At 36.6% G+C, this 16,039-nt stretch overlaps 1 protein-coding gene across 1 annotated transcript in view; it reads right to left on the minus strand.

Annotated features, from left to right (window-relative positions):
- Positions 1-814: 814 nt before the first annotated feature.
- Positions 815-16,039, minus strand: part of LOC113078414 (neuron navigator 2-like) — a 36,372-nt gene continuing 21,147 nt past the window's right edge. The window contains exon 12 of the mRNA XM_026250746.1: positions 815-972. Within this exon, the coding sequence (XP_026106531.1) occupies positions 831-972 (142 nt within the window). The 3' untranslated portion in view covers positions 815-830. The remainder of the gene's footprint in view (positions 973-16,039) is intronic.

Consider the following 16,039-nt stretch of genomic DNA (forward strand, 5'->3'; position numbering starts at 1 on the left):
TGAGTCAGTCTGCTGACTCACACTCACAAAGACTGCACACAGCGGGCACAGGCCAGCTCTGATAAGGGCCCACTAATATTTCATTGAATTAAAAAGGGACAATGAAGCAACGTAAACCGTTAATGTGGAGGTCTGTTTTTGACTCCATATAATGATCACCAGAGATGGTGTGCACAAACATATATACATATCTCACTTAAAGCTGCAGTAGGTAACTTTTGTAAAAATATATTTTTACATATTTGTTAAACCTGTCATTATGTCCTAACAGTAGAATATGAGACAGATAATCTGTGAAAAAAATCAAGCTCCTCTGGCTCCTCCCAGTGGTCCTATTGCCATTTGCAGAAAGCCATCTGCTCCCGATAAGAAACAACCAATCAGAGCTGCGGTCCGTAACTTTGTTTGTGTTCAAAATGTAGAAAAATGTATAAAATAAACGAGTACACCATGAATCCATTTTCCAAACCGTGTTTTTAGCTTGTCCTGAATCACTAGGGTGCACCTATAATAAGTGTTTATATTCAGACTATTTTAGATTGCTTCGGGGGTACTGCGGCGGAGTAACCCAGTACCTTTGTGATTCTTCATAGACATAAACAGAGAGAAGTAGCTCCGGCTACGATGTTCTTCCGCAAAACGCAAGCAGTTCTGTTTATTTAGCGCTAGAGCGTCAAAAGTTACCTACCGCAGCTTTAATGAATAAATACAGATTTATTTTATTTAAGTGTCATATTCAAATGAAACTTTATGTTAAAATAGTTTTTTTTTTTTTTCTCATGTGAATTTCTGCAAATGTTTCTGATTCTGTAGACCTTGAGGCTCTGGTATCAGTGACTGACCTGTTCATCTACGTCTCTGTGTGGGACAGATGGGGTGTTGACGTAGCAGCTAATGGACGACCTGGTGTCGAGGTCATCTGTGACCAAGGTGTCACTGATCCCGCTGCTGACTGAGCTGCTGTCGTCCCAACTGAGAACAAAGAGAAAACAGAGAGGAAAAGTCATTTCTCTACATTTCTGAGGGACATGATATCAATATAGTGCAAGGAGTAGTGTAAGAAATCAAACCGAATTCATGGATGCAGAATGTTCAGCGTAATATGGAAAAGAGCAGATTTAAAGAGTAGCAATGGAAAGAAAGGTAAACAAAAAACAGCATCTGTGGAGAGTCATGAAGTCTGCACTGGGACAGTCTGAGCATAAAAACCTGCATTCCCATCATGCTTGAAACATTAGGCCAAAGCTCTCTGCTCCTCAAAACTTGTTTAATTAGCTCTGTGCCCCCAAATTCTCAATGCGCTCTGCTTTGCTTTCCCCCATTTCCCACAGTGTTACTGACTGAAGAAGTACATTAGGATGCTTAGCAGGGCTCAACCAAATAATACGGGCCAAGGACACTAGTGGTAAAAAACAAAAAACAAAAAAAACAACAAGTGAAATGAGTTGGGTAATCACAGCGGATTGTACATTTCATTGTCAAAATATAAAATCTGTAATAAAATCTATCTATCTATCTATCTATCTATCTATCTATCTATCTATCTATCTATCTATCTATCTATCTATCTATCTATCTATCTATCTATCTATCTATCTATCTATCTGTTATGACCATATATATATATATATATATATATATATATATATATATATATATATATGTATGTGTGTGTGTGTGTTTGTGTGTGTGTGTGTGTGTGTGTGTTTGTTTATTTGCTTAATTATTTGCTTTTGTTCAAATCAGCCAAAAACTGTTTTTATTTTAATTGATATATTTTTTCTTTTTATTATTACCTTAAATCACAATACACACACAAATGCTTTTCAACAGATTCAATAGTTAGCGCAAGGCTAGAAACATTTATTATTATTTATATTAATAAGTTATTATTCATTATTATTTATCTTTTCCAAACAATAATACGGTCACACATTTAGCTAAAGTTAGCCTACAATTATTTTATTTACTTTATTTGACAATATCAATAATTGTACTTCAGCTGAAATGAGGCTAAAAATATATTTTTTTTATCCAGCTTTGTAAACTCAAACTATCAAAGGCCTTAAAAAGATCTGAAAGATGGAGAAAAGGACATTTGCTGATGTGAATGTAATGTGGATGTGTAAACAGGAAGTTCCTCCATGCTAGCGCCTAAATCCAAACACAGACTGACCGAACTCCCACAAGCCACCAGTTTAGGCCACTCCAGACTCGAAGCCAAGCTAACAGAACTAGCTTAAGCACTGTGTGGCCACAAAACGTCTTATCAACACCTAAGATAGCACCTAATCCTCCTCATTTCTCAGGATCATTCAGGCAAACAAACCAGCCCATAAGCTCATTCACAGGCAGTCATCGTGAATCAAGAGAGGAGTGTTCAAACATACACCACAGTCCTGATGTCCTTCGACACAGCTGAACAGATACTTGTTTTGATATGAACAAAGTCCCCATAGCTCACGTCTGTCATAACTGACTCGACATAACTGGAGTGGAAGAACGTCTGTGGTTGCTGTTTTAATGAGCTATGAGAAAGTTGGTCCCATTGGGGCTATTTGTCACTGTGCTAATGCGTTTGTCTGCAGGCACGTCTCTGCTTAAATAATCTGCTTCATTCATCATTTGCCATATGCAAACACCAAAAAGGCCCCCAAAAATGAAATGACACGGATGAGTCACTATATATATATATATATATATATATATATATATATATATATATATATATATATATATATATATATATATATATATATATATATATATATATATATATACACACACAAATGTGTGCTTGTATGTATGCTTTATGTTAAGGTGTCCTTGTTACAGTGTAATTATACATTTAAGTACTGAGTAATATTAATTAACTACATGTACTTACTATATGGTTAGGGTAAGGATTAGGGTTACTTGCATGGTAATTATGTTATATGCATAATCAAATTAAAGTTCATGTAATGTGACAATATTACAATTCATGTAACAATTTTTTAAGCTGCACAACAGACCAGTTAAACATATTGTTTTCTTGTTGACCAGCAAGTCAACCTCTCTGATCTTCATAACAACAATACAAAGTTCTGAACAGTCACACAATACTTCAGACATGAAAGAGAGAGAAGGGGAGGGTAGAGGTGGGTCAGAAAATGGTACTTTTATACACATTCAAAGAATTCATCCCTCTGTTCCTTTCTTTCCAATATAATCCAAAGACATTCCTCTTGGTTTCCCCAAGTGCAAACCAGTCAAAAATAGAAAAGGAGTGTGCAATACATTGCTTCTGGACTCTTTAGAAAGAATCATGGAATATAAACAAAGGAATGGTTTAAAGAAAATAAACATTTTGGATTAATTAAAAGCACAGTTTAATAATTATTTTGAAAAGAGTTGAAGAATTATTTTGAAGAGTGACTCCCACCACCCAAAGGAAAACTTTATGGCTCATCATTCATTTCTCATGAGTTCTCACTTAAAATGAAACAACTGCTGACATACAATAAGAGAACAGAGACATTACATCAGTGTGAATAACATCGGATAAACTTGGTTTTTGGAGGAATTTAAAGAACATTTTTGGGTTTTTGGAGTTTTGATTCCAGAATTTGCTAAATCTGCAAATCTGAGTTGTGACATCACTATATCGAGCACAAAAAAGAAAGACAGAAAGAGAATGTTAAATCTTGCAAAAAGTTTGTTTAGCAGGCCTTCTGGAGCCAATGCACAAACCATTCTGAATGATTCGTTCACAGCTGATTCAGTTCTTGAGTTCAAATGGCAGCGACAGCGACACAGCGACACATGCATGTTTTTGTAGGCATGTTCGAGAGAGTTGTGTTTCACCGGATGATGTAGGACATTCCATGAAATCTGGTAAGAAATATGCTAGTTTTATTAACAGCAAAGGAAAACCAGTCTCCTCGAATTCGTGACCGGTGTTTTGTTTTGCTCTCTCCTCTGAGCTTCAGCGTTTGTCAGTTCTCACAGGAAATACATCCGGCATCATCCACTGGAACGCCACTCTCTCGTGAACGTGCGTATGATAGCTAGCGGAAGCTAGAGATTTAGTTTAGAAAGTTGTTATTATGGATTTCTTTCTTACAAAAATGCATCGCTACACTTTATTAACCCGCCGGAGCCATTTGGAGTACTTTTTATGATGGATGGATGCACTCTATTTTATGAAAAATATCAACGCACATTCACTGCCATTATAAATCTTGGAAGAGCCAATACATTTTTTAATATAACTCCAATTGTATTGATCTGAAAGAAAAAAGTCATATACACCTAGGATGGCTTAAGGGTGTGTAAATCAAGGTCTAATTTTCATTTTTGGGTGAACTGTCCCTTTAAATGTTGGGTCTATCGATTCAAACAAAACTCTTCAGTTGTGAAGATTCCCATTGCAGTCTAGGTGAAACAATTAAATAGGCAAATCATACGGCCATATAAACAGAAACCCGTCTGGGATGCTTTGAATAAATACGTCAGGAACGCTCTCTGTCTCACCTGCTTCCTTCTCTCATCACCAACATTGACGACATTCACAAATACTTTTAAGCTAATATTATGAATCAGCAAATGTAATTCAGTATCAGTGACTGAAGACACAGGTGTGACAAGACCAAACACAAACAGTCCCGAAACAACCTGTCATCTACCCCGCCATAGTCAAACAAGTGCAGGCAGAAACAGTGGCCCCGACCCCCAACCCGTCTCCTGTCTGGGACATTAGATTTGTGTCAAGCCCCAAAGAAGTAAAAGCATAGTGAGTTGATCCAAAGGGCAGGAATTTTTTTTTTTTTTTGCTAAAGACCTGTTATTAGAAGAGCAGCACGGAGTTGTGAGCTACAGATCGACTGCACACACTAGCCTGTCCTGTTTGCTTTGGGTGGCCTATTAATTAGTTCTGCAAGGAGGCATTGTGGGAGAACAGGAAAGATACTTTAACCAGGAACAGCAAGGGAAAAAGGGCACAGGTCATTGACAAGCTTGTTGCTTTGAGAAAAACGTCTGTGTTGTGGTGGTGGCGACTATGGCTTTAAAAGTTCAAAAGTTTGGGGTTGGTAGGATTTCTAATATTTCTAAGAAGTATCTTATGCTCACAAAGGCTTCATTTATGTAATTAAAAATACAGTAAATATGTAAAATATTATTACAATTTAAAATAGCCATTTTTATTTGAATATATTTAAAAATGTAATTTATTCCTTTAATGGAACAGCTGAATTACTCCGCAGCTATGTTACTCCAGTCTTCAGCATCACATGATCCTTCAGAAATCAGACTAATATACTGAGTTGCTCAAGACACATTTCTTATGATTATCAATGTTGGAAACAGTTGTGCTGCTTAATATTTTTGTGCAAACCATCAAAGTGTTTTTTTTTCAGGATGTTTTGATGAATAGAAAGTTCAAAACAAGAGTATTATTTGAAACAGAAATGTTTGGCAACATTATAAATGTCTTTATTGTCAATTTAATGCATGCTTGCTGAATAAAATGCTGAATTTATTTTAAAAAATATCTCACTGGCATCAAACTTTTGAACGGTAGTGTATTCAAATAAAGGAATACAGACAGTGTGCTAAATTTTGAGCTGGTTTTTTGACACACATGTACCAAAAACTGAGAGAAATCACAGTCCTCATAAACTGTTATAAAGTGCACAAATTAAATCCTAAAATATGGAGCAAATGGTCAAAGGTGTCATTTTTGAATATACTGTATAAATTTAGACAATATGACAATCATTATCTTATAGATTGTTACAAAAATCCAATCCTTAATCACTGCATCCTTGGTTTTCCCCCCCAAAACATAAATGTACATCAGAAACAAAACAGCTGCAAGATATTAACACTATTAAAATTCACGTTTAATCATTATATACATTTGATTTGTATTTCCTAACCACAACTGTTAGCATTCATTTTAAATAATATTTTCTATATAATAAAAATGAATTGAACATTTATTTTTTATTCTAATACTTTTAAAAATCAATTTAAGATCAGTAAAGTGGGGTCACCACACACCTTTTTCTTTCACACTCCGGCACACACACAAAAACAGTCCCACGTGGCAAAGCAACTTTCCACCTCATAAATCCTCAAACAAAGAAAATTCCTCCTCTCTACCTCAGAGTGTTGGAGCCGGGCTGCAGAATTCCCTGGCGAAAGCCTGATCCCGGGACAGCCAGCGAGAGGCCGCTAAAGTTTGGCTGGGTGGCAGGCAGCTTCATGAGTAAAGCTCCACTGCACTCCTTCCCTCGCTCTACCTTTCACTAATCTGAGAGAGAGACCAATTCTCCCCAAACACACACACACACACATGCATGCACACAAACCCAGCAGCCAACCACAAGCTGAGGGGAGTGGCTTCACCAACTGAGCGTATGGTAATCTGATCACAAAGGAGTCTTTAAGCCCGGCAGGACTTCAAAAGGAGATGGGTGTTGACTCTATAAACTGGTCTCAGAACAGAGCTGGATCAGAAAGAATGTCAAGATGTTAATTAAGTTGAATTATTCATGTGTAATGAGCTAAAGCTTAAAAACAAATCGGCTTTTCAAGTGGTCGGAAAACCTCCTAATATTAAGTGGTTATAGTTCACAGATCAAGAACATCTGACCACTTTGAGTCAGAAGTTTCTCCTTAACAGTAAAATAAACAAAAATAAAACTGATCAATAAAGTTAATGTGAATAGAAGTGGTCAGCTAAAGTATTTTAATGGCCAGTGCTAATAGAAATATATCTAAGGACCATATAATACTGTATATGTGAAAATATGGAACAAAAAAATAATGGTATTGAATAAAAATGTAAAATTTTTTTGGACCCCGTCGACTTCCAATGTAAAAAAAAAATATCATTTTCTATCTCCACATAGGAATGAAAATTATACAGGTTATACAGAATATGATGATGGAATTTTCATTTTGGGGTGAGCTATGCCTTCAAAAAACACAACTGTAAGGAAGCCAGTTTATTTTAATATTGTTTATATACTATTATAGTTCTGATATTTTGAATGAGCTTTTATTTTTTATCGTTTCAATTTTCTTTTTAATTTTTGAGTTTTATTAACTTTGCTATGTGCATTTGTCATCAATTTGTTTTTCAAATATGTATTTCTATACAGCTTTCATTTATTTTCAGATTTCAGTTTTAGTCATTTTCACCCTTAAACTTATTTCAGTTAGTTGAAAAAGCAACATTTTAATTCTCATTTAAGTTTTTTAAAGTTTGCCCAATTACATATGTTTCTATTTTATTTATTTCAATGACAGAAGATGATGTTTTACAGTTTTAGCTGGCGATAAACAAAATGAACAACACGTTGAAGAAAGAAGTAAACATGTTTTCGAGAGTTTGTCTATCCTCTCATCGCTCTGACAGGTTTGACAGTCAGCATCTTCACATGAGTTATATCTGGACATCTGCGTTGCGTCGTAAATGCCAGGTCACCTTTCAGGTTTAAGGGAAGGCAAGTTCCTACATGAAACGTGTTTGTACGTAATAAGTGTGTGGCGCACGTGTGTGTAGGTGTGTGAAGGAATGACTTCTGTGATAAGTTACGGCTTAAGTGTGTTTTTACAGCTTGGAAGCACAGTCCACCGTGATACGAGTGTGGGAATCCATTTTCGCTTTACCGTTCTGTCTGTTTGAGTTTAGCTAGTGGCTAAAGTTACGTAAAGTCAATAAGTGACTAACCAACAGACTTCACCAAACCTGGCCAATTAGTTCACTCCACTATGTTTCACGCTCTCATGCCCGGTTGTTTAGCAAAGTATTTTAAGGGTCACATCCAATAGTTAAAGATCAAGCTGCCTTAATCCTTAGTAGACGATCCGCTAACTGACAAAAGCTGACATTTTGTTATGTTTACCAAAACAGCAAACAGTGTTTTTGACCCTTTTGAAACTTTATGGGCAAACAAGGCCTTATATATGTATTATCTGAGATGTTTTTGAATATGCAATAAATAAAAAAACAGATGTAGCCGTTAGTCTTGTAAGTGTTAAAACCTTTAAAAGTGCAAATAGATGTCTAAAAATCTTCGGGAATGTGTATATACAGCGTGACCAGAGGTTTCTGTCTTCATAGAGCAGTTTTGAGTGTGTGACTTTGTAAAATAACACAGTGGAAGACAGAAAGAGAAAGAGAGAGAGAGATTCCAGCCCTCGTGCCCAAGCCTTTGCCGGCAGACGTTTGTAATGACAGAGCTGCTAGTGAGCGTGAGGAATTCAGAGTAGTTCTCTCGCATTCTCTCTCTCCTCCATCTTCTTCAGCATGATTTAAACAAACAAATATCACAAAGACGAAAACGTTTCAGGTCTCACACATCGGTTGCTGTGTTAGTGTTGGTTTTCCAGAGAACCGCAGAGCATGATTTGCATTGTTTTGAATGAGGGAGAACTGGCACATTCCACAATACACTAGACTTGCATTTCCTACAGAAAGGTGCTTGAAAGTCAGTGTGTGATAAAAACCAATCACAATACAGTGTTTTACAACAGCATTCATGTAAATATTTACATTGAGAGTAACACTTCTTTTTTAAAATATATTTTAAGATGGAATGTAATCTGGTGATTGCAAAGCTGAATTTTCCGCCCTCATTACTATTAATACTTTGTACAGTTCCCACTTCACAAATATGTAATATATATATATATATATATAATTTACAGAAGATAAAGTTAAATATACACAGAGAAGAGCTTCATTGTATCTAAAATGGGTCTGCTGGAGCCACCAGGACACTGAAAGCACATGACTATATCTGTATTGTTGTTCTCTTTCCATCCTGTGTTTCCATCCCTCTATTTTCGCTTCAGTGAGTTCTTTTGTTGCAATACACATGCCACATTGAAACAACACAAACACTCTAATTTTTTTTCTGTCTCTGACTTCCACTCACACAGAAGACACACAGCGTCAGCGGATGCTGGTAGACAGAAGCTGTACATTTTACACCGAATAATAAAATCTCAAATGAAAGATCGTAATTTCTGAAGATATTTTATATGAGATTGCATTATTCGGTACAAAATGTAAAGCCTTTGTAGACAAGATCATCACAACATAGACTGTCCATAGACAGATAGATAGATATCTGGGTGACAAAAAAGTATGTTAAAAAAAAATAATGTTACTCCCCACCACAGCATACAGAATCCATTTATTTGACTACATCTCTCTCTCTCTCTCTCTCTCTCTCTCTCTCTCTCTCTCTCTCTCTATCTCTCTCTCTCTCTCTCTCTCTCTCTCTCTCTCTTTCTCTCTCGCTCACACACACAGTTGTATGGGGGATGGCGATCCTGTGTGCTGACAGATATCCTCCTCCCTCTGTCTTTCAGTCAGTTTCTCTGTTTCTTTTCTTTTCTCTGTCCCTCCATCTCTTACTTCCTGTCCTGTGAACACATTTGCATGTGAATAAATCACTGTGCTGAGTGATTAAGATCATTGTCTCAAACACCCAATTAGCACTGCTGAAGGTGCGATTCCTCCCCACAAAAACAATCACATTGTCCAAGTGAACGCTCTCAGAATCTACTAAACCTAGCCAAGACTTATGTACCCAATTTAAAGAAAAATCACAAATGGTATCTTTTAATATCTCACTTGATTTTCTAAGACAGACTTAAGATGAGTTTGCGATGTTTTTCTGGAAGAAAGATCTCACATGTCTCCTCTAGAGTTAAGAGAAATCTCAACATCACAAAATAATTCTAGGAAGGAAGATGTTTCTCAGAGTTCTCAGTTAAAGGGGGGGGGGGGGGGTGAAATGCTATTTCATGCATACTGAGTTTTTTACACTGTTAAAGAGTTGGATTCCCATGCTAAGCATGGACAAAGTTTCAAAAATTAAGTTGCACGTTTGAAGGAGTATTTCTGTTCCAAAAATACTACTTCCGGTTTGTCACAAGTTTCGGAAAGTTTTTTTCGAGTATGGCTCTGTGTGACGTTAGATGGAGCGGAATTTCCTTATATGGGTCCTGAGGGCACTTCTGCCGGAAGAGTGCGCGCTCCCGTAGAGTAGAGCACTGAGAGCACAACAGACGTTCACTGATCAGAGCGAGAGCGTCGCGAAATGTCACAAAAGAAGTGTGTTTTTGGTTGCCAGGGCAAGACAACCCTGCACAGATTACCAAAAGAGAAACAGCATTAAGGGACCAGTGGATGGAGTTTATTTTTACAGAGCATCAACGGAGTTGTGCAAGTGTTTTTGTTTGTTCCCTTCATTTCGAAGATGCTTGTTTTACAAACAAGGCCCAGTTTGACGCCGGATTTGCACATCGTTTATTTCTTAAGGATAATGCAGTCCCAACGAAAAAGTGTCATGATCGTGTGTTGGAACCGCAGGCGGTGAGTAAGGGGCCGTTCACATATCGTGTCTTTTGCACGCGCAAGTTCGTTATTTCCAATGTAGGCGCGCGGCATGCGCGCTCATAATGGAAGCGACGCGGTCGCGACGCGCACGCGGTGCGATGCGCACGTTTTTTCCAGGCCCGTCCGCACCGCATCGAGTTAAAAACATCTCAACTTTTCAGAATGCCGCAAGCGCACCGCAGGTCATGTGACAAGAACTAACCAATCAGATTCAACCTTTTCCGTAACAACGTTGAAAACTCAGCCAAGATGAAGGAACAGCTGTTCATAGCTGTATATGGATTGCCATTTTGAAATAAATTTAGTAGCAGAGCTACTGCAAGCGATTTTTATTGCTGCAAATCCATTTATCCTTTACGTCACGCCTCCAGGCGATCGTGTTTTTCCAGGGGAAAATCGGTACAGACTATCTTTCTCTTATGAATATAATAAAACTAAAGACTTTTTGGATTTATGAAGGATGCAGTACTACTCTATATGTACTCAAGATTAACAGGATATTGAGTGAAAACGAGCATTTCACCCCCCCTTTAAAGGAATAGTTAATATTTTAAATATTTACTCACCATTAGGCCACCCGTCCAAGATGTAGTTTAGTTTGTTTCTTTATTGTAGCAGATTTGGAGATATTTAGCATTATATTAGTTGCTCACCAATGGATGTTCTGCAGTGAATGGGTGCCGTCAGAATGAGGGTTTAAACAGCTGATAAAAACATCACAATAATCACAAGTAAGTGTAAGTGAAAAGCTGCATGTTTGTAAGAAATAACTCCATGAGTAAGATGGTTTAACTTCAAACTAGTGCTTCTGGCTAATATAGATAGAGGCCTCTATCCAAAATGTTACTTTCTCCAATAAAAAAGTTGTCCTGTCTGAATCAGGAGAAAAATATGCATAGATCCAAACTTTTTTTTTTTTTCTTTTTTCTTTTTTCTTTTTTACTGGAGAAAGCATAATTTTTTTTATAAGCTGTTTGGACTTTCATTCTGATGGCACCCATTGGTGAGCAAGTGATGTAATGCTTAATTTCTCCAGATGAAGATACAAACTTGGGTAGCCTGTGAGTTTTGAGCAAATGTTTATTTTTGGGGTAAATTATTCCTTTAAGAACCACCAACATTTACTTAATTTCTTAATGGTACCATCCAGAAACTTGCATCTCCACTGGATGAAAAACCACTGAGCATTGGTTGCCAGTCATGTATTGTATGTATAGTCTGCGCTAAAGGGAGTAGCTGTTTCCTCAGATGTCAGATAAGAGCTCTCTCTTTTTCATGTCCCAGTCATTTAATTATTCGGAGAGTGGTTCGCTCTGCTGTGATTACAAAGCCCCCCTCGGAGCACATGTTCACCCGTCCTAAACCACAGAGGAAACAGTTCTCTCTTCATATCGCTTTCTCCATCAATACCAGACGTGTCAAGGACAAATGGATGGATGTTCTTTTGCATCCTTTATTCACACTGAAACAACAAATGAACCCAAAAGATTATGTTTCCAAATGTCTTGCCTCAACATGAGAATAAAATAATAATTGCACGGGTGACAGCTTAAGCAGCTTAAAAACAAAGAAAGCTTTACATGCTGTCATTGAGTCTGTCCTGAGGGCTCAAGGTTAAAGAACCAGACTTGCACTCATTGCAGTTTTGGCAATGGATGGGGTTAATGACTTAAGCGTAACAAATAACAATAGACTGAGGCTGCTTCTCCCTTTGTGCTGAAATTGTGCTGGCAGACTTAAATGACTGTCTGGGTTTCATTCACTCATGTTACAAACTTACCAATTATAGAACAGCGAGTTTCAATGGCTATTTGCAAATGTAAAATATGACAAATTTAGGCCTGCGATAAATAATGTGTTAACACATGCAATTACTCACACTCAGTTATACTCAGAATGTACTTCACAATATGGAAGATGATATCACTACTTCTGTTTTATAGCAACATTTAGATGTTTGTTATTATTATTCTGATCGAACCCAAACAAAAAAAAGAATATAAAAATACAATAAAAATGTAAACAATAAAATAATATTATAAAACAAAATGAAAAGTGCTAAAAAAATGAGGCAAGTAAAACAACAAAGAATAAACCAAACAGAAAACAAAGATGAAAAAGCCATGACAAAAACAAAACTCTGAAAAACAAAATAAAAGTCACAGCAAAAAAAGCAACAACAACAAAAAAAAAAACTAAAACTTACAACAAAAAAAAAATTCTAATATTTTTATAAAGCCATATTCATTAATAAAAGCAAATGTAAAGAGTTCACACTTGATCAGAAGAAGTGTTTAAGACCAGATTTGTGCAAATTACAGATATAGCAAATACAAAAACACTTCAGCTGTCATCCTCAATAGCTTGCTAAATTTACTGCCTCGTACGAGCCTTAGATCAGTCTGTCATGTCCAAAGTGATCAGTCTCAAGCAATCAGTCTCGGTCTCTCGTCATCCATTTCAATTTGACACTGTACAGTTACAGCTGATCACAGGGACACATATCAGATCCCTGTGAACCAGACACATTGGCACTATCAAATATCCCATTCAGTCTCAGCCATAACACTATTGCCACTGTGCTCTTACTGCAGAGTGTGGTGCATGTGTGGTGAGGGGCTTGGGCTGCAAGAGAAGCGTGAAAGTACGGTACCGTACTTAATGACTGTACCTACTGGGCTATCATGAATAATAATGCTTGTTGGCAAGAAGGCAAGTTGCCAGCTCATCTCTCTTTTTCTGTCTTTCTCCTGGTGGAGAGCACACTTGTAGCCCCACAGACTTCCAGTCAAATCCTACGGGTAGAAATATTAATTTATCAACAGCCAAATAACACTGGCAGACACTGACACAACACAAAACTGCTTTCTAAAGAAATCAGCATAAGACTGAATTATTTTGACACCTACAAACAATAAGGGGAAAAGAAAAGTAGCACATTTAATTTCATGTAAAACGCCTTTGGAAAAATATTCTAAGGTTGCAATGCAAGTCATTAATCAAATCTTGCTTAAAGGGGATATATCATTTTTCTTGCTCTTATGTAAGACATACTCACACGCAAAGCTTCCTTCTCAGTACATCTTAGCTACAAAAATCTCTTTCAGAAATCATAATGGTATTGTCTAGGGTTTTCCCTAAATATATTTGTGATGATTTTAATGTGTAATATACTGGATAGGCATAATGCATTCCAAATGATTTAGTTCTGCAAGTAGCAAGATTAATTTCTGTGAATCAGTTCAAACTGCTTTTGTCATCTCTCCAAAAGGTTTCTGTGTGCCATTTTCCATACATTAAACTGCTGTTTATTATAGTTTTTTATTTTTCTCTGCATTGCATTGAATATAAATATTTAGGTGAAATGCCTAAATGCAAGATAAAAAAATTTTCCCTTTCCTTTCTTTCCAAGAAATTGTTTGCTATTGTTTGGTACGTGTTGTTATGCTCTATTGTTTGACTATGTGAAAATGCATGTTGAAACCCACCGAAACAGAATTTCCCCAAGGGGATAATAAAAGGTACTACTACTACTTAAATATTAAAATATTAAATATTTTAGTTTGACATCACAACCACGACAATTAACAAATAATTTACAAATGAACACATGTTTAGTATTCAGCAACTTAAAGTTTTAAGTACGCCAGAAGACAGAGGTTAGACAATCATAACACACAGGTTATTTACATACAGAAGTCCTCGAGGTAATGTAATGTAAACTGATCTGACTAAATGCCTCACACCAAAGGCATTCATGCATTGAATAGAAGTATAGAAACCAACTGACCCACAGATGAGAGAGTGCAATATGGCACATGTCCTCTGTGTGTGGGTGTGGATTTGGCCAGGTCTCTGTTTTCAGTCCAGACTTGGTCCCTAAGCCCCTTTCTTAATGGCGAGACGCCCCGATCACATTTCAAAGCCGTGTTTGAACTACCTTGGCCAAATTACACAGTCAAACACAATGTAGCAATCATCACGGATCTGAAAAACGGACATCCCTCCACTGGCGGGAAACTACTCGGTATTGAGACACCACATGCTTGAGATGATTGTCATATCCAAAAGTATAATGAAAGGAGGAGGTCCTATTTCCTTAACAGCAAAAAAAAAAAAAAAAAAAAAAAAAAAAAAGGTTTGACATATACATTATTTAAAATGAAAACATATCAAAAGACATCAAAGGCCACCATTTTTTTTTATTTTAAAAGTGAATTTAGGCATATTATAATGTACGTTATAAAAATTAACATTCATTTTGAGATTTACTTTTAACAGTAACATTAAATGTCTGGAGTTATTTATTATTAATTTTAAGTGAGCTTTTGATGATGGCTACTGTAATCTAAATGTAAAAAATTATGATAAAAATCTAATCTTGGCCAATACATTAAATTACTTTGAAAAATTATTGAAAAACAAGGAAAAATTATTGTAAATAAACATGCTAAATAAATTTAATAGTAAATGTATTAAAAGGAATAAAATGAATTAATACAAATAATTAATAGTTATAAAATAAAACACTAATATTGGCCCGTAACGAATATGGAACCGATGTAAAATGTATCCCTAGTTAAACTACTCATTTAAAAAAATCTTTGAAATTTCATTTATTATCTGCAAGACAAATCAATTCAAAGCAAAACAAGATAAACCCTGATGGTTCGTCTGAAACATCAGCTGAAATGGATCACCAGACCATTAAAGCGAGAGCTTGGATTGTGATCTGATCACAGCAGTCTTGACCGAATTTACAGTACAGTGCAAATAAATCAAAATAATCTTGTACGGCATCCACACCGTCCAAATCCAAAAGCAACAGAAGCTTCCTTCTCAATGGAATTTAAGTGGCTCTCAGAAGGATGCATCACTAAAGTTCACACCACCCCATCTTTCACCGACCCGGACTTTGTTTTGGCAGATGTGATGACAAAGCAAGTCAAAATAACGTGAATTAAAACACCTAGCTCTCTTTTTTTTTTTTTGCACCAGCTGCTGTTGGAGAAAGAATACAATAAATGATACATGCCATCAAGCATTTCCTGTAAGAAAGAAGACAGAAAAGGAATTCCAATTGGATTCTCGCCATTCCTGCCCCCCAGCCACATTTCATAAGGTCTTAGATCATGCCTCCCTTACCTGTGTCAATCTGGGCACTAAAATGATATTTTGACAGGTACTGGGCAAAAAATCCAGCAAAAACACCTGGCTGGGCTCAAATGACCTTATTTGGAGAACAGTTGATCTTACGAACCTTGTCTGCAGGTCATCTGTCTGACTTTCCTTATTTTCTGCCAACATTTTGATCGACTGCCATTTTATCTTTGAGATTTCTACACTGACTTGATCAAGGATAGGGCAAGTTCAGTCTTCAAGAGTCAGAGTTTTAATTATAGACTAAGTCTGGTCCACTTTGCAGGATGGGACTCACCCAAAAATGTCCTCATGTTGTTCCAAACCACTTTTTATGCCACCTTGGTTTCAGAAGTATGTTTCCCATTCATGTCTTGGTCTTGGAAGACTTGGAAAGTTGAAAGCCATTAACCAAAGCAACCAGCTATGAGGTGAACCACAACATTAAAAAAACTTTGATTTGAATCAAAATGAAATGTAGTTTTATTTAAAAAA

Source organism: Carassius auratus, unplaced genomic scaffold (genome assembly GCF_003368295.1).
Source record: "Carassius auratus strain Wakin unplaced genomic scaffold, ASM336829v1 scaf_tig00025696, whole genome shotgun sequence".
NCBI lineage: Eukaryota > Metazoa > Chordata > Actinopteri > Cypriniformes > Cyprinidae > Carassius > Carassius auratus.